Here is a 21654-nt window from a genome sequence, read left to right on the forward strand (position 1 = left end):
CCCGTTTAGTCTGTTGTCTTTAACAGACATTCGGCAGTCGAACGCCACCAACACGATGCAAACTCTTATCTTCATGGACCAGCCTAGGAAGCTTTTCGCACAGACCTTCGTGCAAGGTTTTTAATCCCACTGCGCCACGTCTTGACAACTCAGGTGGTGCTGTACAAGCTTGATCCTACTGCGCCTCACCCCAAGGATCCAGAACATGCAAGGTTCCCGATCCCACACGGTAAGCAAGCTTGTATATAATTCTACGGTTGCACCGAACATGTAAAGACAACCGCAAATTACTTGAACATGTGGTCCCCCGTTGTTTTCGGCCTGATTGCTTCCATTGACTTTGTCGTAGCGCTTAGTCCCCGGGAACCGAGTGGCGTCACCACAATCACGGCCCCCAACGGAGCCACGATTCGCTACAAAGAGCCAAGCAAAGATGGCCTCTGCGAGACCACTCCTGGAGTGAATTCGTATGCTACTAAGTGCTCGCTTGTTCCAAGTACTTGACTGACTGTATTCGCAGATACTCTGGCTTCATCGATACCTCCCCCACCCGCCACACCTTTTTCTGGTTTTTCGAGTCCAGAAACGACCCGGCAAATGATCCAATCACCGTCTGGATCAACGGCGGGCCTGGATCTGACTCCCTCGTTGGCGTGTTCACAGGTAAAGAAATCATTCAGAGTCTGTGAGCCTTGGAGCAAGACACCAACGTCCATGCAGGTTTCGGCCCATGTGCACTCACCGAGAACGGTACAACGGAAATCAATCCACTGAGCTGGACCAACGTTTCCAACGTGCTCTACCTTTCTCAGCCCATCGGCACCGGCTTCTCCTATGCCGATCTCCAAGAAGGCTCTCTCGATGAGTATACGGGTCAATTTCTCAGCGCTGACCTGGCAAACGTGACGGGAGTCTGGCCGGTCATCAACGAGACTACCGCCATCGACACAAGCGAAGATGCAGCTGTTGCTGCTTGGGATTACGTTCAGGCGTTCTACAGCGCGCTGCCGACCCTGAATCCCAAGATCAAATCCAAAGAGTTCCATCTCTGGACAGTGAGCTATGGGTGAGTAATCTCAAGGACGAGAAGACGCTGTCTACTTCTCTGGCGGCTAACACATACAACAGGGGCCACTACGGGTTCGGCTCTCCGAAAAACCGCTGCATTCGCGCACTCCATCAAGACCTGCTAACCACCCCCGTCACAGACCCGCAATCATGAAGCACTTCCAAGACCAAAACGCCGAGATCGAAGCCGGCAACATCAACGGCACCCACCTCGACCTCAAATCCCTCGGCGTAAGTCACCACCCCACCCCCACCCCATCAACCCCCCGCCCAGAATCCAGCCCCCGACTAACCTCACACACGCATCGCCCTCCAAAACAGCTCGGCAACGCCTACATCGACGCCGCCATCCAAGCCCCCTTCTTCCCCCGCTTCGCCACCAGCAACCCCTACAACATCACCGCCTACAACGCCTCCGTCCACGCCGCGGCCCAATTCTCCCTGCACGCCCCGCGCACCGGCTGCCTCGCGCAGACGTCCGGCTGCCGCGCCCTGCAGGCCCTCTACCCGCGCACCGCCGCCCGCGACGCCGTCTGCGCCGAGGCGTGGCACGCCTGCTTCGACGGCGTCGAGGGCCCGTACCGCGCCGTCAGCGGGCGGGACCGGTTCGACGTGCGGGTGGAGGAGGGCGGGGCGGCGTCGTTCGACGCGGTGGAGGCGGGGGTGCAGGCGTTTTTGAATGGCGAGGCGGTGCGCGAGGCGTTGGGGGTGGGGGCGAGCAATTATTCGGCGGAGAGCTCGGCGGTGACGTATGCGTTTTTTCAGTCCGGGGATGGGGTGTTGGGGGGTTTTTTGGAGGCGGTGGGGGAGCTGGTCGAGGGGGGCGTGAGTGTGTTGGTGTTTAGTGGCGATGCGGATTATGCGTGTAATTGGCTGGGTGGGGAGTGAGTGGGCTTCTTTTTCTTTTCCCCCTCTCTCTCTCCTTTTTTTTTTGTTTCGTTCTCTAATCTCCGGTTGTGGACGGATTGCTGACTTTTGGGTTGTCGTAGGGCTGTGTCGCTGGCGGTCAACTATACCGGCGCGGAGGACTTTGCGGCGACGGAGTATACGCCGTTTGTGGTCGATGGGGAAGAGCATGGCCAGGCGAGGCAGAATGGCAATCTCGCCTTTTTGCGGGTCTATGATGCTGGTCATATGGTTCAGACGTACCAGCCGCGCGCCATGTTGGAGTTCTTTAACAGGACCATTCATGGGCTCGATGTGGCGACGGGGCTGGAGGAGGTCTCTTGAGTTGCTGTGCATACCTAGCGTTGGCTTAATGTCGTAGTTTGTATGCCAGGTTGCCATTACCGTAATACGAATTCTGCGAGGGATTCGCAAGTGTCACCGCTTTTAGTGGCTTCTTACTCGAAAATGCCTTTCATGGGAAGCGGCACCAAATTCCAAGGAAGTCATGCTCGCAACAGCCCACAAAGCTTAACTTGAAGTGAAGACGGTAGAGCGGTGAACCGTCTATGCATCATCGAGCCCGTACGTTGGTTATACTTTGCCTGATATGCATACTCGACTACAGCTGTCCGACGTTGACGGTGATGTATGTTACATTGAGCTTCTGTAAGCGGCATATTCCATAGTTTTGTAGAGGAGAGGAATGGGAATGGCTGAGTGGTTTATTGTTCTTGTGAAGGTTGGGGTGGCAAAGTATGACTGAGTTGGAATGTGTGATGGCCCCGGATTGGAAGTGGGAAGAATGATGACACGGGGTGATTGCTTGGGGATGCAGTTAGATTTGGTCATGTCTTTATGGATCTGGGATAAATGTAGGGTATCGGAAAAGAGTTGTATTTAAAGTAGAAGTTCCTCAAAGGGCTTAACGCTGCCACCCCACGCTCCAGCTCCGCCGGGAGCTCCGTCGGAAACAGGCGCGGGCCGGCGCTGGGTAGGCCTCCGGTGTTGATGGTCTGGGTGACGGTCAGTTGTCGGTCAATATCCACGACTACTAGCTGGCGGTGGACAGAAATTTGCGCCCGCCGGAGATTGAGGCAGACTACCCAGTGTTAAGGGTATAGTATTCTTAAAGAACACTAGCTCTTTACCACGCAGTCTATTAAGTTTTTTCAAACGGATACTACTAAGTATACCTTTTTTTATCAACGTTATTAAGCGGAGATATACTATAAGCAGGCCAGATGAGCTGTTGGAGGCCACAGCGGTGGGGCGACCGACGGGAAAAAAGTACTCTATACGTATAACAATCCCATGCAAGGTGGGATTTCGACCGTATCTCCGGTACTAATCCCTATTGGCCGTCCTGGTGTCCTGGAGGTGATTAGCTTTAACCGGAAGGTATCCGACGCCCCAAATACCGCCCTACATTTGATATCGGGAAGGCGACCGATGCATCTCGAGTTGATACGAAATGCGGGGAAGGACTGCCACATGTCTCGGTTGTGCTATCTAACTTCCGGCGTGGTAGCTTTATGTTGCCAGTACAGTGTCACCAACGGGCTTGATGGTATCCAGAATTTCATTTGATTCCTCCCGAGCAATGGCCTATACGATCGTTCGAAGGACTCCCGCTACCACAGCATGGAGGATCCAAAGCACACAACAACAAAGAACATGCAGAAGCACCCGGAAAATCACAACAATCAGCACGGAGCGTCGTGGTTCCATCTCGCAGCAGCAAAAAGATGCTAGCAAGCAAAACTGCACAGAGGTCGACCCTGCAGCACTGCCGCCGCTGTCGGCATTGCCCACAAGCATGCTCCTCAGATCAGTCTTCATCAACGCCATCTCGTCCAAACCATTCTTACTCAGTCCTTCCCTTGCCATTCTCTCGGCGCTCAGCAAGCCTAGCAGGAGTTGGGTCCTCAACGTGGACCGCAACCCCTTGCTCCACTCGCTCCTCAAGGCAACATTCTATAAGCAATTCTGCGCAGGCGAGACAGGTGGCGAGGTGACGCAGACGATGCGGCGGCTGCGAGAAATCGGGTTCCGCGGCACCATACTGACGTACGCAAAAGAGACAGTGTTCGATCACCGTACCAACACAGAACACGGCATGGGCATTGCGTCGAAAGAGGACGGTGAACCTGCCTGGTGCGAGGAAATCGCCGCATGGCGGGAGGGCACGCTCGAGACAGTCGACCTGCTGGAAGAAGGCGACCAGCTGGCCCTCAAGTACGTCTACCCAATATGCCCAACAGGAAAAAGGAAAAACGGCATTAACCTCCCTCCGACCACACAGACTCACCGGCGCCGGCCCCCTTGCAACAAGCCGCCTCCACACAGGCGCCCCGCCACCGCGGCAACTGCTCTCCGCCCTCCGCGAAATCTGCCAGCGCGCGCGCGCCCGCGGCGCCCGCGTCATCATCGACGCCGAATCGCAGCGCTTCCAAGCGGGCATCGAGCGCGTCGGCCTGCACCTCATGCGCGAGCACAACCGCAACCGCAGCGCCGGGGGCCCGGCGCCCGCCCTCGTCTACAACACCTACCAAGCCTACCTCAAATCGACGCCGGCGCGGCTGGCGGCGCACCTGGGCGCCGCGCAAGACGAGGGCTTCACGCTGGGCCTGAAGCTGGTGCGCGGCGCGTACATGGCGAGCGACGAGCGCCGCCTCATCTGCGACTCGAAGCAGGACACGGACGCCGCGTACGACGGCATCGCGCAGGGCGCGCTGCGGTGCCGCATCGGGGATTTCGGCGGCGAGGGCGCTGGCTCGCGGCCTTTCCCCAGCGTGGATCTCTTGCTTGCGGGGCACAATGAGAAAAGCTTGCGGGCGGCTCACGCGCTGCATGCGGAGCGCGTGGCGGGGGAGCTGCCGACGGTGCCGGTGGCATTCGCGCAGCTGCACGGCATGGCGGATGGGGTGAGTTTCGGGCTCGTGCGGAGGAGGGATGGGGAGGGGAGGGGGCCGGAGGTGTATAAGTGCTCGACGTGGGGGAGCTTGGGGGAGTGTTTGGCGTATCTGACGAGGAGGGCGGTGGAGAATCGGGATGCGGCGGGGAGGACGAAGGAGGAGTACGCGGCGTTGAAGAGGGAGGTGGGGAGGAGGCTGGGGGTGGTGTTGCGCGCGCCGGGGAGATGGTTTGCTGGCGCTAAGTAGGTTGATTGGAGGGGCAGGTAGGTGATGACGATGGCGGGGCAAGTCAGTGGTGGTTCGGGAGTGATGCCGGTCACGATAAGTGACGTCGGGGATGCACGTGAACGCCGTGGGTTGGTCGAGTATTTACTTTAGTGATGGACACCTGAACCCAAGTTTGTCAATTGAACATTCCCTGCATCTGTTCATTCCAACCCCGCCATGTCCGAATTGGAAGACGCAACCACCCTCTGCATATTGGGCTGCGGTAAGCTTGCCGACCGCCCACCCAAACCTCCACTCACAAACCACCCACTCCACAGGCAACCTAGGCACCGCCATCCTCACCAACCTCATCGAGCCCACCCCAAGCAATGCCGACCCGCTCCCCTTCACGAACTTCATCGCCTGCGTGCGCAGCGAGAAGTCGGAGCAAGCCCTAAAGCACCGCTTCCCTTCCCCACCGCAAAACCTCACCATCTCCCGGGGCTCCAACACCGCCGCCGTGCAATCCGCCTCCGTCATCATCCTCGCCGCCGACCCCGCCGACATCCCCAGCCTCCTCGCCGCCCCGGGCCTGCGCGACGCCCTCGCCGGCAAACTCCTCATCAGCGTCGCCGCCGGCTGGACGCGCCCCGCGCTCGAAACGACCCTCTACGGCACCGCGACGACCGCCGCCAATCGCCGCGCCGAGAACCGCGCCTGGATCATCCGCACGCTGCCCAACATCGCCGCCCTCGCAGCCGCGGGGCTGACGGCCATCGAAGTCGATGACGACGCCGCCGCCGCCGCCGCCGCCAACCACGCCACGCACCTCGACCTCACCACCGCCATCTTCTCCCGCGTCGGCCGCACGCTGCGCGTCGCGCCGCGCCACATGGACGCCGCGACCGCGCTCGCCGGCTCCACGCCCGCCTTCTTCGCCGTCATCTGCGACGCCCTGGTCGACGCCGGGGTGGCGGTCGGCGTGCCCCGCGACCAGGCGAGCGCCATGATCTTCCAGGCGATGGCCGGGACCGCGGCGATGCTGAATGACGGCGTGCACCCCGGGGTGTTGAAGGACCGCGGGACGTCGCCTGAGGGATGCACGATTGGCGGGTTGATGGTGATGGAGGAGGGGGGCGTGAGGGGGACGGTGGGGAGGGCGTTGAGGGAGGCGGTGACGGTGGCGAGGTTGATGGGGAGGGAGGGGGGGGCGGGGCATGTGAATGATACGGTGAGGTAGTAGGGGAATGGGAGGGAGGGTGGGGTGGGGGTGGTTTGGTGGAGGGTGTTGGGGGTGGGTTGGTTTGGGAGTCGTCGGGTTAGTGCGGCGTGCGTGCATATCGAGAAGTCTATATCCCATCATTCGTCCGCTGCAAAACACAACCTAGGGTCTGCAATACCCAGTCTACACCCCATCAACCTTGCCATGACAAAACCACCTCGGTTCTCTGTTCCCGAGCAACCCCAGCCCAAACGCCGGGATGATCCTCACGCACCGCACCGCCGTCGCCGTCGGCAGCACCCTCCAGATCCCCGCCAGGCTTTCTACCAACAGGACATTCCCAGATCAGTCGTACAGACTCAGGCTGAGCAGGCGCACCGGAGTCGCTACCATCTGCGACACGACGGGCACCGTCATCTGCGTGAGAGTAGCCTTGGCGTGCGGGCCCGCCAGCTCGTCGGGAATGGCGCTGGCGACCCGCGGCGGCACCACAAACGACCCGAAGATGGCCAGGGTGTCGCGAATCAGGAACGTCGGCATGGCCGCTTTTGGGATTGCGGGGCGGCGGGTCCCCTGCTTGATAGTGCTCTTTGCTGCGAGTTCGGCAGCGCTCCCGTAGCACTGCGCGAACCGCAGATCCTTTCGTATGCCGAGCGGGATGTTAACCGCGAGGGTGGAGATAAACGTGACGGTACCGGCTGCGGCGAGGCCGAAGTCCCGCATCACTGTGTCGGCACTGTTGGCCATCGCGTACGTCGCGGCGTAGAGGGTCCAGACGGAGGTGAAGGGGCGGGCGAGGAAGAGTGTTCCTGGTCGCTCCAGGGCGGCGAGGCTGTGTGCGCGGAGGCCGCGAAGGAGCGGTTTGTTGCTTGATGCTTTTTAGACGACGACCCTAATGGCTGAGTCCAGCGGAGCTCAAAGTGCTGCCGAAGTACTTGCCTGTCGATGAGCGTCACCGAGGGCGCGACCAACGTCGCCGCGACGGCCGCCGCGAACAGGTCTCTAAACAACTTGCCCCTGACGCCTTTTCGACGACCGTAGAGGTCATCGTATTTGCTCATGAAGCCTTCGTTTTCCCTTTGCGCCATGATGCCGGTTTGAACTATCTTCCTCCAGCGGCATTGCGCTGCCTCTCGATTGAGCATTATGCTGGCAACCTCCGGACGTGTTCCCGGGCGTGCCATACCAACTACTTACCAAATCTATTACTTTCGGAAATGGAATGCGATGCTGGAGTGGGGAATATCGTGGGATAGACGTGTATCTGCTTCCTTCGGGAGCGCTCCCGGGCCCAGTCGCCGTCAACGCTGTGCCGGTGATCTCATATCCATGCGGGGCAAGCTCCTGGCGACTCTAACAAAACGAATGACCTCTTGCATCTTTGAAGCCGTCGTTTCTTTGCTTTTTGCCTCGTTTATGTAAATTCTTCCAATCGCACGATGGCTGTTACTTGGAAGCTCTCGTCGACCGCGGTTCGGCGGCCAGCGCTGAGGAATCCCCGCACCATTGCAACCACCCGACTCCGTCTTCAACAACGGAGCTTGGCAACCGTTCCGTTCAGTCTGCCCGCCCCTCGAAATGAGCCAAATGTAAGTGAATCCTCAGTGTAAAGTTCACAATCCAACTGACGCGAACTGCAGCCTACATACACAAGAGGCTCTCCCGAGCGCCAGAAGCTGGAGGAAGCACTCGCAAAGCTGCGTTCCCAACTTCCCGCGCGGAGCGACATCTACTACAATGGCAAAGTGCAAAAGTCGGCAAAGTCGGAAGATCAAGTGATGCCCTCGGAGCACAAGACGATCTTCACCAACTACCCGCTGGCTACCGAGGAGCAGGTCTCAACGGCCATCGAGTCAGCGCTGAAGGCAAAGACCGAGTGGCAGGAAACCCCTTTCGTTGACCGAGTTGCCATTTTCCAGAAGGCGGCCGAGCTGGTGACAGGAAAATACCGCTACGAGCTCATCGCGGCCACGATGCTGGGGCAGGGCAAGAACGTGTGGCAGGGCGAGATCGACGCCGCGGCCGAGCTGGCCGATTTCTTCCGCCTGAACTGCAACTGGGCCGGAGAACTGCTGGCGAGGCAGCCGGAGCGCGGCAGCGACGGCATGTGGAGGCAAGTCCTGCTACAAACCCCTCACCCTTCCCGCAGAACGACAAACCAGCTAACACCACCAACTCCAGCCGCCTGGACTACCGTCCCCTCGAAGGCTTCGTCTACGCCATCTCCCCCTTCAACTTCACCGCCCTCGGCGGCAGCCTCATCTCCGGCCCCGCCCTGATGGGCAACGTCGTCCTCTGGAAGCCATCCCAATACAACATCTACGCCAGCACGCTCATCTACCAAATCCTCCTCGAAGCCGGCCTCCCACCCAACGTGATCCAGCTCATCCCCGGCGACGCCGAGTCCGTCACCTCCGTCGCGCTCGCACACCGCGCCTTCGCAGGGCTCAACTTCATCGGCTCGTCGTCCGTGTTCCGCGGCCTCTGCGCGCGCATCGGCGACGGCGTCGGCCAGCACCGCTACCGCGAGTTCCCGCGCGTCGTGGGCGAGACCAGCGGCAAGAACTTCCACCTGCTGCACGCCTCCGCCGACGTGCCCGGCGCCGTCCACCACACCATCCGCGGCGCCTTCGAGTACCAGGGCCAGAAGTGCTCGGCGACGTCGCGCGCGTACGTGCCGCGGTCGCGCGCGGACGAGTTCGTCGCGCTGCTGAGGGCGGGCGTGGGGGCGATCGCGCAGGGGAGCCCGGACGGGGATTTTGAGGCGTTCATGGGGCCGGTGATTCATAGGAGGGCGTTTGACAGGATCAAGGGCGTCATTGATGCGAGTAATGCGGATGCGTCGGTGAAGCTGCTGGCGGGCGGCACGTATGATGATAGCGTTGGGTTCTACGTGCGGCCGACGGTGTACCAGGTCGATTCGCCCGAGCACAGGTTGTTCAACGAGGAGATCTTTGGGCCCGTCCTCGCGGTGCACGTGTATCCTGATGACGAGTGGAGCGAGATTCTGAAGAGCGTGGATCGGAACGGTGGTGGGTTGGCGCTGACGGGTGCGGTGTTTGCGCAGAGCCGCAAGGCGGTGCGGGAGGCGGAGGATGCGTTGAGGTACTCGGCGGGTAACTTTTATATCAGTAAGTTCTTCCTTTGGTCGTTGTTCGATCATGACTGACGGCTTGTACCACTCCAGACTGCAAGACTACGGCGGCGCTGATCGGCCAGCAATCGTTCGGCGGCGCCCGTTCGAGCGGCACCAACGACAAGGCTGGCAGCTCCGACGTCCTGCGCCGCTTCACCAGCCCGCGGTTGATTAAGGAAGAGTTCTTCCCGGTCACTGGGTTCAAGTACCCGAGCAACCACTAAGTGTGCCACTTTTGGGAGTAAAGGATACCATGGGTTGTAGGAACAAAACAGTGAGAAGTGATTCAGGGTGTGATCGAAGTGCATGGGTGGTTGCATCTTTGGCCATGACTTCATGACTTCATGTACCTGTTCCAGCAGTCGAGTAATCGAGTCTTTGTCCATTCCAGACTGCCCTTGTGACTGATTGCTCTGAAAGCATCCATGGTGTTCAGGATGAGTTTGTTGACGGCCACCAGATTTACTTCGGCCGAAGATTGTTTGAGAGCCCTAGACTCCGGTTGCTGCAAGTGATGCGTTACACACAGCCTGAAGAGGAACTTGTTGATCAGATGGAAGTCGTCACAATTCTCGTAGGGTAATTGCGGCGTGCGGGGATTCTCATTGGCTGTACCACCACCACGAAAAGCCTCACGGATCTCAGTGGTCGTCGCGCACAGGGCATGCTACCTTGCCCTTGTGATAGCTTGACGGGGTGAGTGCCGATGATTGAAGGTGGCGTGAGGGCTGCTCCAGGGTGCATGGCCGAGTCCGGAGCACGCCAGCGTGGGGCGTAGAGGCCTCTCGATCTTCGCAACCGGGAACGCTCCCGACTTATCTTTCGATTCCCCGCAGCTCCATCCGGCATCTAGCTACCCCTCCCGGCCGGCTACTCGGGGCGGGATCCAGGACACCAGCAGCGATTTCGTAACTAGATGGCAACAATACTGCGAGACAACCGCCGAAGAGCGGAAAGCACATATATGTCAACATTAGACCAGCGGCAATAGGAGAAAAGAGAATATCAAGTAAGCTGGTTGTATGACTTGTTCCCAATACGTCATCACATCATCTGCATAGTCTGCAAGACGACGATAACGGCAACAACACAATGGCCGTGGACCGCAACGCACCCATCATCGTCATCGGGGCCGGCACCTTCGGCCTGTCAACGGTGCTGCACCTGTCGCAGGCCGGCTACACCAACATCTCCGTGTACGAGCAAGACACATCGATCCCGCCGCGCCAATCCGCCGCCAACGACATCAACAAGATCGTGCGCGCCGAGTACGAAGACCCCTTCTACACCGACCTCGCCATCGTACGTCGCCGCCTCCACCACCTCCCCCCATCCACCCTCCTCAACATGGCCCTGCTCGGCCCCTCCCCTCCCCGAACAATCACCACCACCACCACTAACACCCCCCTTTCCCCCCACCAGAAAGCAACAACAACCTGGCTTACCTCCCCCCTCTTCTCCCCCCACTTCCACCAAACCGGCTTCCTCCACTGCGTCTCGGGCGCCGCCCCCGCCAAAGCCCGCGCCACCCTCTCCCGCTTCCACGCCGCCGCCGCCGCCCACCCGCTCCTGCGCCCGCACGTCGAACTCGTCCCCGACGCCGCCGCCGCCCGCCGCTTGCTACAACTCCGCGACCCGACGACGAGCGACGCGCAACACGACGACGCGCAGCACGACGCGCAGCTTGCTCCGCTCGCTCCGCTCGCCCCGCTCGCCCCGCTCGCCCCGCTCCCCGGCTGGCACGGCTACCTCAACCGCTTCGACGGGTACGCGCGCAGCGGCGCGGCGCTGCGGGGGGTGTACGACGAGTTGGAAGCGCGGAAAGCGGCGCGGTTCTGTCTGGGGAGGCGGGCGGTGGGGATCGTGTATGAGGCGACGGCGTCTTCATCGTCGTCGTCGCCGTTGTGCAGGAAGGCGGTTGGCGTGCGGACGGTCGCTGCTGCTGCTGCTGCCGACGGGGACGACGATGAGGAGGCGGTGCACCGCGCCGCGGTGGTGATTGTCGCGTGCGGGGCGGGGGCGGCGCGGGTGGTGCCGGAGGCGGCGGCGGCGGCGGGCGCGGCGGCGGGGGTCGTGGCCAAGAGCTGGAGCGTGGCGCACGTGCGGCTGACGCGGGAGGAGGCGGCGGCGCTGCGCGGCATCCCCGTGACGTACGCGCGGGACCTGGGCTTCTTTTTCGAGCCGGAGCCGCGGACGGGGTTGCTGAAGCTGTGTCCGATGGGCGGGGGGTACGTGAACACGCGGGGGCGCGACGAAGGCGTGTCGTTGCCGCCACCGCTGGGGGACGAGAGCGCGTTCATGCCGGAGGGGGACGAGAGGAAGGTGCGGGAGCTGCTGAGGCAGGCGTTGCCGGGGTTGGCGGAGAGGCCGTTGGTGGGGAAGAGCTTGTGCTGGTTTGCGGATACGAGCGATTCGGATTTCGTTATTGATTACGTGCCCGGGACGGACCGGTCGGTGGTGCTGCTGAGTGGGGATAGCGGGCATGGCTTTAAGATGTTTCCGGTGTTTGGGGAGTGGGTGAAGGCGTTGCTGGAGGCGGGGGATGGGAAGCAGCCGGTGGAGAGGTGGCGGTGGAAGGCGAGTGGGCCGGGGCAGGAGAAAGGTGCGGATTGGGGTGGCGATGTGAGCTGGAGGTTGGGTGAGACGGCTGAGTTTGAGGACGTGAAGCCTGATGCGAAGTCGAAGCTGTGAGAGTGTTGGGTATGCAAAGTTGTAGAGAGCAATGGATCCTTCGTCCGCGAAGAACCCCACGCTCCCCTCGCTGCCTTCTTCCCGCCTAGTTACCTACCAGATACTATGCTCCATAATCTCATGCGACATCCACTCGTTGTCCCCGCTATCGATCTGATTCACCGTATCCATAATCTGCGCCCCGGCCAACCCGCCACCAAAGCAAATCTCATCCAGAATCCCCGAGATGGGCGACGGCAAAATACTAGCACTCCCCATACACCCCGCCGGCGTCGTCTGCTGCATTGGGGCGTCCAGCTGTGCCATGGCGCCAGACGGCCCGCCCCGGCGCATACACTCTTGCTGAGCGGCGGTGACGGCGGCGGCAGCAGCAGCAGCAGCTGTTGCCGCCGCTTCTGCTTCTGCTTCTGCTGCTGCTTCCGCCGATGCGCTCGCGCGACGCGAGTGCAAGTGCGAGAGCTGAGACAGCATGCCGTCCAGCTTGCGCAGCTCGGCGCGGCGGTACTCGGCGACGACGTTGCCGGCGGAGGCCATGTCGTCGAAGATGGCGAAGGCGCGGTCGAGCCAGGATGCGCGGTTGGCGAGGAGATCGGGATCGACGGACGGGGCGAGGATGATGTTGACGGTGGAGACGGAGATGGCTTCGAGGTCGAAGGGGAGGAACGTTTCTAGTCCAGAGGTGAGTCCGATCCGGAAGCGGGGCGGGGGGGTTGAAGAGTAGGGTAGGGCAAGGCTTACCCAGGAGGTGCTGGGCTCGCACGCAGTTGAGGATGCTGATCATCTGCTGGCTCGACTCCATGCACATTTTTGCGAGGTTGAAGGTGGTTTGGGAGGAGTGCAGGGTGATGCGGTCGGCGCCGGTGGATTCGAAGCGGATTTTGAGGAAACAGAAGAGGAGGGGTCGGGTTGCGAGGACGATGCACTGTGGAGGAAAAGGTTAGCTCGGCACGCTCGTCGATATCTGATGCGGGACCTACTTGGTGGTATAGGAGATGCAGGTAAGCGTATGTCCGGGAGATGCCGCTGATGGCATCGGCTATCTGCAACGGGAACGCTTCGCGAAGCTCGTCAGCAAGGTGTGCGATGCTGGCCAGGACTTCTTTCGTGCTCAGCAGGAACTTGCTGTTGAGCCGGCCATCGGCACCGTAGACGCCTGTGGGAGTAGAGGTTAGCAACAGCAACCAAGCACGGTCAGGCTCACTTACCCCTATTGACACGAGCAATGGCTCGAGACAGCTTGATCTGCATGCTCAGAGCGGCAGCTCGCTGGATGGAGCCGGAGAAGGTGGGCAAGTCAGGATGCACGTCGTCGTCGTGGATGGACTGGGGAAGGCCCATCAAGGACGTCATTTCCCGGTCCAAGACGTATGTGGTCCACCAAGCCCTGCGACACCTCTCGACATGAACTTCGCCGAGATGGCGCACTGGCATGTCCGTGTGCATTCCGTGGCAGAGTGCAATCCTCATGGCCTGTCCGATCTGCTTCACGTGTCAGTCGTGTCCGGGAGAAGTCTTTGCCCTGTTGGGTTTCTCACGTAATTGTGCGCGGCGTCTCGGTAGTCCAAGCATTGAAGATACAAGGAGATGCAACAAAGGATCTCGGTGGACATCAGTGGTTGCCTCTCGAGCAAAATGGTACTTGGAAGCATCTGCACGGCCTTGGCGAAGAAGTCGGTTCCCGGCGGCCGCTTTCCTTGGCTCCTCTGGGTGGTGAAGGCTTTGCCAAAGGCAAGAATAATGAGGAAATGAATATACCACAGATGGGCTTCGGCGATGCTGTGGTTGGGGTCAGAGTAGAAGTCGTAGAGACTTTCCATGAAGGAGGCCTCGTCGAACAAGTGGAAAGTCTGGCCGCAATGGAACTTGACGGCGTTGATGAGGTAGATGGCATAGTCGAGTGTTGGCAAGAGAGGGGTTTCCAGATGGGCAGCGGTCCTGCGGTCGGACCAATTCAAGTCGTATGCTGCTCCGTCGAAGAGAAGGGTGGTGCTGGGGACGGTGGTTTGGTAGATGAATTCGTGTGTCATGCTCAGAAGCCGGCGAGTGAAAGACCAATTCGACGAGGTTCCAAGGTAGACTTTGCGATAGTTAGTGTCGTTGTAGAGAAAGCGAGGAGGAGGAGAACTGACATTTTCTCCCGTCACTAGCGGCCATGAAGGTGGAGGGACCAGTAGACAGGGGATTTGTCAAAGTGGAGGCCACGAGATCAGACCGTGCGATGGAGCGAGTGCTCTGGTGGTTGGGCGGAGCAGCTATGGATTCATCTGCTCCGTCGGAGCCATCATCGGAGTCTCCTGCGAGAATTCAGGCCACTTGGATATAGGTAGAGAGAAGTGAGGATTGCGACGTACCAGCGTCGGTGGCTCCGTCAGCTACATCCTGACTGGCACGGGAAGAGCGTGGTGTGCGGCAATCTGCACCGCCATGATGGCGCTTCCAGTTTTCGACTTTCTGCTCCAGGTCGATGAGATATCTGGTGATAGACAGTCAGTTGATGGGCAGCGAGGGAGCAAGGGGCAGTTGATACCCTCTTGTGACAAGGATTTTCTGGTCGCGTTCGTCAAAGTCACATGACAGGTTGCGTTTGCTGCAGGCGTCGCAGGGCCTCGAGCCGGAGCATTTGATTTTCTGGCGGCGACATCTCACGCAACTGAGGTTGGAGTCAGATGGATGATGCAGCACCGGGCATGCGAAGAAGGCACCTACGCGTTGCAGGATCTGCGTTTTGTGACGCGCCCTCTGTCGGCTGCCGCATCCGCTTGGGCACCCGGCATTCGTGATCGCCTGGATTGGGGAGGCATATCGAAAGTGAATGACGGAAGACCGGACAAGCAAGTGTTGCCAGTCGGTTTTCTTATCGCGACGTGTGGATCTGCAGTCGAAATGCGGGGTAACTATCAACCCCCTTCCGGCCCATCAGGCCCTGTCCCGAGACACGCTCTCGACACTGCTCTGTCCCTGCGCTGCCGCTGTTTAAAAAAACGAAATCCGCATTTGCTAGCTTCTCTGTTATTCTTCTAGAGCGAGCCTTGTACTGGCAGCATCGTAATCACAGATAAGATAACCGCCCTCGAATTACCCTTTCCGATATCTTCTATCACCAACCGTGACGGAACCGCATTTCCACGACACTACATCTTCGCCCTCAACAATCATGATTCCGACAAACCACACCACTACGGGCAAATCTGCCACGAAATAACGTATACATTACACCACATTCGGACTTGCCCATAGTGATACGAACTACATCCATCCCCCCTTTTTCAAGAAGAAAAATTAAGCCCCCAGTGGCAACAACGCCCGGCGCGATGATGCTGGTGAGGCCGGTCGACGCGAGGTAGCGGGATTGGGAGGCGAGGTCGATTGGGTTGGTCGTGTGTCGAACATTAAGGTGATGGCGGGGCACCATCACAAGCCCGCCGGAGGGACGTGGAGCAGGGAGGAGATGAAGCCCATGGTGGTGAGAGGTGCGATGCTCGTGGCTCGTATGGGGAGCAGCAGATGAGGTGCCGCGACGAGCACTGGCGGGAAAGAGGAAAGAGGCAGCTTGATTGGCCAGCCCTCCAGCCCATGACGGTGTCGATAAGCCGGATGCTCTACCGTAGCGACCAATCAGCACCCGGCCCCAAAAGATCAGCTGCCCATATTAGGCAAGTACAAGTCGGAAGCCCTCCCGTCGCACCTTGCGGAGAACGTGGGGGATACGATGAGATGTGGAGACTCACTTACCAGTCACCCTACACTATCTCTCTATCCGACGTCATTTACAACAGGGTGTAGCCGCAGTTTCCGGGGAAAGTAGGTCGTTGGCAGAACAAGCCTCCAGCTCTCCACCAATGCATGGGGTTGTACATACTAATGCATCTACCAACGCATCTACCTAATAGCCTCCTGCTCTTTAGCACTTTTCGGTAGGATTTTGGTTTCATAGGAGCGGAGCTTTCCATACCATACATGGACGAAGAGTAAACTGTAACGATATCCAACTCTCGCACTGAATCCCTCCCCCAGCTACGTCGAGTTCGAGTTGTCGGCGCACGACCACGCCGCCGAGCCTCCTTGCGCCTTGTAGTCCGCCATGATGCCCACAATCGCGCCGTATGTGCCAGCAATCATGAGGAACGTGCCCGCCGCAATGACGAAGACGCACCAACACACCATGGCCGTCCACTTGGGCGTGCGGTTGAGCCTGATCTTCCCCGCACCCCAGTTGTCGTGCAGCCACATGCAGCCCATGGGCTGGATACTCATCATCGTTCCGAGCAGGGCGCCGACCAGCGAGACGAGGCCGTCGAAGACGGGCACCGCGCTGGCGATGACGTACGCCGTGACGGCCGTGGCCCCGGTGCAGCCGAGCCAGGTGGTCCAGTGCACGACCGAGTTGGAAGCCAGGTGGTGGGACCCGCGCAGGATGCGGACGAAGGCGTACTTGGCCGGGTAGTGCGTCATGAGCGTCGTGGTGACGATGAGGCCGGGCAGGGCGAGCCCGTAGCAGACCTTCTTCATGACCACGCCGGCCGACCCCAGCGCCGGCGACGCGACGTAGGATCCGCAGTAGTAGTAGACAACGACGCCGATGGCCACGTAGATGGCCGTCACGCAGCACTGGCAGATCATCAGCGACCGCGTGTAGTGCCGCGGCTCGCGCATCTCGGACGCGATGGAGAAGAAGGCCGGCGTGCCCGCGTAGGCGAAGACGAGTGAAGCCAGCGCCGCCGCGGCTTCGGCGAAGGTCGGGCTGCCAATGAGCTTGTAGTCCGAGTGCCAGACGCCCGCTTGAGGGGCGGCATCAGGCCGGTCCTGGACTCCGACGGCGATGGTGAGGGCGAGAATCGAGGTTACGATGCCGGCCAGACCAACCCATGCGAGCCAGGTGATGCGTCCGAGTGTTTGGATGCTGCCACAAGCCCATCCGATGATGGCTCCAACCGCGACGAAGACGGCAGTGCAGACAGAGTGGGTGGAGAGGGCGTTCAGGCCGATCGAGATGCTCAGCATGCCGGAGCCGGCGCAACAGATCCAGTCTGTCCAATGTCAGAAGGGATGATATCTCTCCCTCGACGGTATACTCACACAGCGCGAATGCAATCGCAAACACCTCACGACCCACCCGGCCAAACAGCAATTGGCCGACGTCGTCAATGCTGTAGACCGAGCCGTGACTCAGCTTGAAGACACCGACCATGTAACCCGACCAGGTCGTGATGATGCCAATGGCAATCAAGCAGATGACTCCGGGGATAAGGCCGAGCGTGTCGAAAACAGACGGGATGGACAAGACGCCCAACCCGACCTGCGTCTTCATCATGAGAGCCACCGTGCCCAGCCAGCCCACCTATTACTGTCAGCTACCACAGAAGGACTGAATTGACCAGTTCAACGCACATTGCGATAGTTTGGGCCTTTTTCCGTAATGTCACCGAAAACGGCATCTTCCTGGATAGGCACGTTGGAGTCGTCCTCCTCTTTCTTGATTGAGCTGCTGAGAGCAAGCTCCGCATCATACTCGTTTTTCTCGGACGACATCTTGGACAGAGCGAAACCCAAAGCACTGGAACTATGCTGGCACTGGCCAAAACGATGGGGACATGAACGAAGTAGCGTCTAAAACGTCCTGATACGGCTCCAGAAAACAGGTCGTTTAAGCCCGAGGTCCTATGTCATACCCCGCGTTATCTTTGAAACTGAGACATCCCATTCTACTGACGGCAGGGGTGGGGTAGCGCGGCTCAAATACGCCATCGGGTTGCTTACCGAGCGTCGCGGGTAAACCGCCCGGGCCCCCAGGTATCCCAGATAGCCATCGAAACAGTAGAGACACTCGACGTCGATAAGCCTGAGAGCATTCTGATAGGATCAACAGCATATCAGATAACACTGAAACGCCCATTGACGACCACACTATCAAGGCAATCCTAGTACCCTATCGGCTTACGTATGACATGTGGTGACTGTGAAAGTAACGATGGCCCCACAGTAGACGTCCTCCCGCCGACACTTGCATAAATATCAGATAGCATCGCAATAAGACCAGGAGCCTGCGATCGAGTATCGTGACTAGCCATATGCTAATGATCTTCAACTCTAAGACCCACCGTCAACCTCTCATTGATAAGGCTGGATTGGAGAAACTTCGGATCGGGATGCGAGGTGGAATCAATGGGTAGGAGAATTGATGAGGTTTGATGTAGGAGCTAATGGCAGCAGGCACCAGCTCTCGAGAATAAGACTTTTCCTAACTTAAATGGTCGGAATATCTCTGGAAGGCGCACCACCCGAAGAGCGATCCAGATAGATAGTCTCGAGTGAGCGGACCGGGCACATGGAAAAACAACCAATCAATCGGCCGGGCCCCGAACAGCAATCTTCAAGGTCAGATGAACCAAATGCAGACTTCACACCGGGGCCAGCCTTGGAAGGAACCACATTTTCAACATGCACTATTGCTAAGCTGCCTCTAATTTAGCTACAGTGACAGCACGAAAAAGGTTGGACCACAAGAGACGTACAATTTACTTTCGTATGTCATGGTGCGCTTATTGGCTATCCTCTAGGGCTTATATATTTACCTGTTAGTCTCTACATTCGTACTGTAAGGAGTATACCCTTACCCACTGCTCCATGCGTATGCAGGCCCTCCGGGGGCTAAAAGAGGTACTGGAATAAACCCAATTAGAGTTTATTCTGGCATGGCAGGCTAATATATCTTCGTGCCCTGACACGTACCCGCTGCTCGGTTACATGAGCTTTGCATCAACAAGTCATGCTTTTTCTGGAGTCCGGCTGTCACGATCTCGCCTCGGCTAGTCTCAATGCTCCACTACCATGACAGAAATACATTCCATCAAAAAGTCTTTGCTAAACCAGCTCTATCTCCTGCCGCGGCCATCTCTGTTCTTTTATCTTGTCCAATAGATCCTTCTCAACGACACCCTCATCAGACCACGCCTGGTCCGCCAACATCACGTCTGCTACCCGCCGATACCGATTCTCGCCGTCGGAAACACTTTCTAGAATAAGGAAAAACGACTCTATAGGGCCAGGTCGGTAGAAAAAGTGTACCCCGCCTATTCCTGTCCTCTCGAGATACTTCATGGCAAGGAAACGTTGACCGACATGTGGTTCATGCTTTTGGACATACTCCGAGCTCCTGGGCTCTTTTATGATATCATCGGAGGAGCCCTGTCTGTTGGGTACGAGTCTCCTTCGCAAAATCCTCTCCAGGGTAGCTTGTGCCAAATCTTGCTCATCCACGTCTGTCGTGTTTTCCGTCGATGCCCAACTATCTGACAGTCTTTTCGCCGGCGCACGTATTCTGAGTGCAAAAGTACTTCGCGGGAGGAAGCGTTCTTCGTCATTTGCAATCTCGATCCCTTCAAGATTCATGACGCTCCGGATGTTCCATTTATCAAATTCATGGCACCTGTACCCGTTGTAGCTGCTGGCGGCAACACTCGCCCAACTCCACGATGGTGCTCGTATCGCTGCCTCATTTTTACACCACTGAGCAATCTCGTTGCCGCAAGGTGTCCAAGCCAACCCCAAAGCGATTTCATTTTCCCACAACCCAGCCAGGTAGCGGTTCCTTCCGCCCATCCGATCCTCGAGAGTCTTGGCAAGAGCCGCAACAGCAGGCAACCTGTCAGAATGGTCGGAAAGCGTTCTGGTGCTGTAATGATCCAAGATGCGAAACCAAAGCTGAACAGCCAACTCTTCGTAGCGTTCTACTCCAGTAACAGCCAAGACAGACTCTGACAAGCGGACCAGCGTGTCCCAACGCTCAGATATTGAAGTCAAGAGCAGTGAGCCTTCGACGGCGCTGATATGATCCACCAAGTCAAATTGTCTTCTGACGTTGTAATCCTCATGGTGTCCACATTCTTGCTCCGTGCACGTCAGACAATGCCACATCATTTGCGTTTTGTTGAAGCTTATACCACGCTTCGGCGACAGACGCTCTTGCAATGTCCAACCGCGCGTTTTCCAGGGATAGGTGTCGTCTTCTCGCATGTCTTCATCGAGGTATAGAGGTTTCTCGTCGAAGAGCTCAAGGAATATTGGGTTGGCTTCTGTCTCGGTCAAGTCTCGGTCGAGATTGGTATTGGTTGGCCACACGGCCGAACGAGGCAGGTGATAACGATATGGATCAGGTACACGCCTTTCCAGAAACCCATCGTCTGCAGACTTTGCTGATGTTGCGAATATTGCCACGATGGCGTTGTTGTAGACGGCGTTCATGCTCCCAGCCTCGTACGTCCAATCCTCGGCCGAGTCTTGGATTATGCATAACGCGTCTATCCAAAGGTATTGGAGTCCCAAAGACCTCGTAACAAGCACCGCATCCAGAAGAGTCTTTGGAAGGGATGATAAAGGTATTGAAATTCTGAATACCTCCAAGTTGTCCTCTGTCAGTGTTAAGTGCTTGTTTTTGTCTACACCCCAGCAATAGCTCAAGGCGGCGTAGTTTCCAACGGAATCTCCGGTAACCACCAGTCTTGGCTCTTGTGTCTCATCTCCAACATCGAGAACTCTAGTTGGTAGCTGGCTATGAGCTGGTGTGTCTTTTCTGCATTGATTGTGATTCTGGAGGCAGTTCGTGAGCCACTCGCTGGCAGTTCTCATGCATGCTGGTGTCTTCGGGTCATTTGAGATTGGGCGAAGTCGAATATTTTGAACAAGAGGCATGTCTCCGAGCGTCGTGGCTGTTGGTCGCAGTCAGTGTGTGGGTACAACATCGTAGACATTCGACATACATCTCTCCGAGCTGAATTTGGCAAATGTAATCGGCGTCTTTCCTATCCTACCCAGGCTTGGTGCTTTTTGCTCATCGCTTTCTTGATACTCTTCTTCGTTTTGCTTGTCCATGTCCTCCTTTACGTTCTCATCTCCGTTATCAAACTGATCTGTACTGATCCACAGCCCGATCCCGGCACTTTCTCCACCTTCGCTAAAAAGCGCACCGGGAACAGGAAATCCGGAGTAAGGTCCTGCAATGAGTACACGCTCGCGAAGATGCGGCTGTTTCTCAAGGATATCGCGCACCCTTTCCTCGCAATCCTCTTCCGGCCGGATCGTGCCATAGATAAAGCTCTGTTCCGAAGCAAATGAAACCATGAAAATCCTGCACAATTCGCAGCCTTCCTGGATCGCGCATGTTACCAGCTCTTCAACCCCTTTGTGGTGGCGGACATATGGAAAAGCGTCGTCGGGCATCGTCAGATCATGGAGGAGGATCTCCCGGAAATTCAGCCCTGCGCAAGGAGCGCAAAGATGTTGGATCTCGGGGTAAGGGTTCTCGGCTGACATGGCTCAGGCGACTCGGAATCAGGCGTGGTAGGGAATAGTAACGAGTCGAAACTCCTAATGCGAGGCTCGTTGTGTAGAGGGAGAATTCCTGAAGTGTTTTGGGTTTTCTTGTCTTGCTGCAGTATTGTTTGGCGAACGAAGCGGGGTAGCTGACACATTGGACGGCCTTCTTGCAGGCTACGCCGTTATCGTACTCATGTCCAATCAACTGTGAACAG

General features: G+C 58.1%; 9 protein-coding genes across 9 annotated transcripts; 5 read left to right on the top strand and 4 right to left on the bottom strand.

Moving 5' to 3' along the window:
- Positions 1 to 297: 297 nt before the first annotated feature.
- BKCO1_500034 (carboxypeptidase s1) lies at positions 298 to 2298 on the top strand (the record flags this gene model as incomplete). The annotated part of the gene is made up of 6 exons (XM_020276854.1): positions 298 to 467; positions 521 to 663; positions 721 to 1066; positions 1209 to 1299; positions 1390 to 1952; positions 2058 to 2298. The coding sequence occupies 6 exons, from the start codon at positions 298 to 300 to the stop codon at positions 2296 to 2298; spliced, it is 1554 nt and encodes a 517-aa protein (XP_020134064.1).
- Positions 2299 to 3556: 1258 nt separating this feature from the next.
- Positions 3557 to 5117, top strand: BKCO1_500035 (proline oxidase; the record flags this gene model as incomplete). The annotated part of the gene is made up of 2 exons (XM_020276855.1): positions 3557 to 4191; positions 4259 to 5117. 2 exons carry the CDS (start codon positions 3557 to 3559, stop codon positions 5115 to 5117), a joined length of 1494 nt encoding a protein of 497 aa, XP_020134065.1.
- A 198-nt stretch (positions 5118 to 5315) lies between these two features.
- BKCO1_500036 (pyrroline-5-carboxylate reductase) lies at positions 5316 to 6318 on the top strand (the record flags this gene model as incomplete). Its single annotated transcript, XM_020276856.1, has 2 exons — positions 5316 to 5361; positions 5417 to 6318. 2 exons carry the CDS (start codon positions 5316 to 5318, stop codon positions 6316 to 6318), a joined length of 948 nt encoding a protein of 315 aa, XP_020134066.1.
- A 327-nt stretch (positions 6319 to 6645) lies between these two features.
- Positions 6646 to 7388, bottom strand: BKCO1_500037 (uncharacterized protein; the record flags this gene model as incomplete). Its single annotated transcript, XM_020276857.1, has 2 exons — positions 6646 to 7132; positions 7192 to 7388. The coding sequence occupies 2 exons, from the start codon at positions 7386 to 7388 to the stop codon at positions 6646 to 6648; spliced, it is 684 nt and encodes a 227-aa protein (XP_020134067.1).
- Positions 7389 to 7739: 351 nt separating this feature from the next.
- On the top strand, positions 7740 to 9660 carry BKCO1_500038 (delta-1-pyrroline-5-carboxylate dehydrogenase; the record flags this gene model as incomplete). The annotated part of the gene is made up of 4 exons (XM_020276858.1): positions 7740 to 7889; positions 7941 to 8413; positions 8482 to 9431; positions 9488 to 9660. The coding sequence occupies 4 exons, from the start codon at positions 7740 to 7742 to the stop codon at positions 9658 to 9660; spliced, it is 1746 nt and encodes a 581-aa protein (XP_020134072.1).
- An 868-nt stretch (positions 9661 to 10528) lies between these two features.
- BKCO1_500039 (sarcosine oxidase) lies at positions 10529 to 12127 on the top strand (the record flags this gene model as incomplete). Its single annotated transcript, XM_020276859.1, has 1 exon — positions 10529 to 12127. The coding sequence occupies one exon, from the start codon at positions 10529 to 10531 to the stop codon at positions 12125 to 12127; it is 1599 nt and encodes a 532-aa protein (XP_020134073.1).
- Positions 12128 to 12220: 93 nt separating this feature from the next.
- On the bottom strand, positions 12221 to 14901 carry BKCO1_500040 (zn 2cys6 transcription factor; the record flags this gene model as incomplete). Its single annotated transcript, XM_020276861.1, has 9 exons — positions 12221 to 12795; positions 12866 to 13049; positions 13105 to 13280; positions 13333 to 13606; positions 13663 to 14204; positions 14257 to 14421; positions 14479 to 14600; positions 14655 to 14777; positions 14834 to 14901. 9 exons carry the CDS (start codon positions 14899 to 14901, stop codon positions 12221 to 12223), a joined length of 2229 nt encoding a protein of 742 aa, XP_020133930.1.
- A 1240-nt stretch (positions 14902 to 16141) lies between these two features.
- On the bottom strand, positions 16142 to 17656 carry BKCO1_500041 (amino acid transporter; the record flags this gene model as incomplete). The annotated part of the gene is made up of 3 exons (XM_020276862.1): positions 16142 to 17154; positions 17204 to 17465; positions 17516 to 17656. 3 exons carry the CDS (start codon positions 17654 to 17656, stop codon positions 16142 to 16144), a joined length of 1416 nt encoding a protein of 471 aa, XP_020133929.1.
- Positions 17657 to 18988: 1332 nt separating this feature from the next.
- BKCO1_500042 (heterokaryon incompatibility protein) lies at positions 18989 to 21436 on the bottom strand (the record flags this gene model as incomplete). The annotated part of the gene is made up of 2 exons (XM_020276863.1): positions 18989 to 20832; positions 20884 to 21436. 2 exons carry the CDS (start codon positions 21434 to 21436, stop codon positions 18989 to 18991), a joined length of 2397 nt encoding a protein of 798 aa, XP_020133932.1.
- Positions 21437 to 21654: the final 218 nt, after the last annotated feature.

This window comes from Diplodia corticola (genome assembly GCF_001883845.1).
Source record: "Diplodia corticola strain CBS 112549 chromosome Unknown scaffold5, whole genome shotgun sequence".
NCBI classification, from domain to species: Eukaryota; Fungi; Ascomycota; class Dothideomycetes; order Botryosphaeriales; family Botryosphaeriaceae; genus Diplodia; species Diplodia corticola.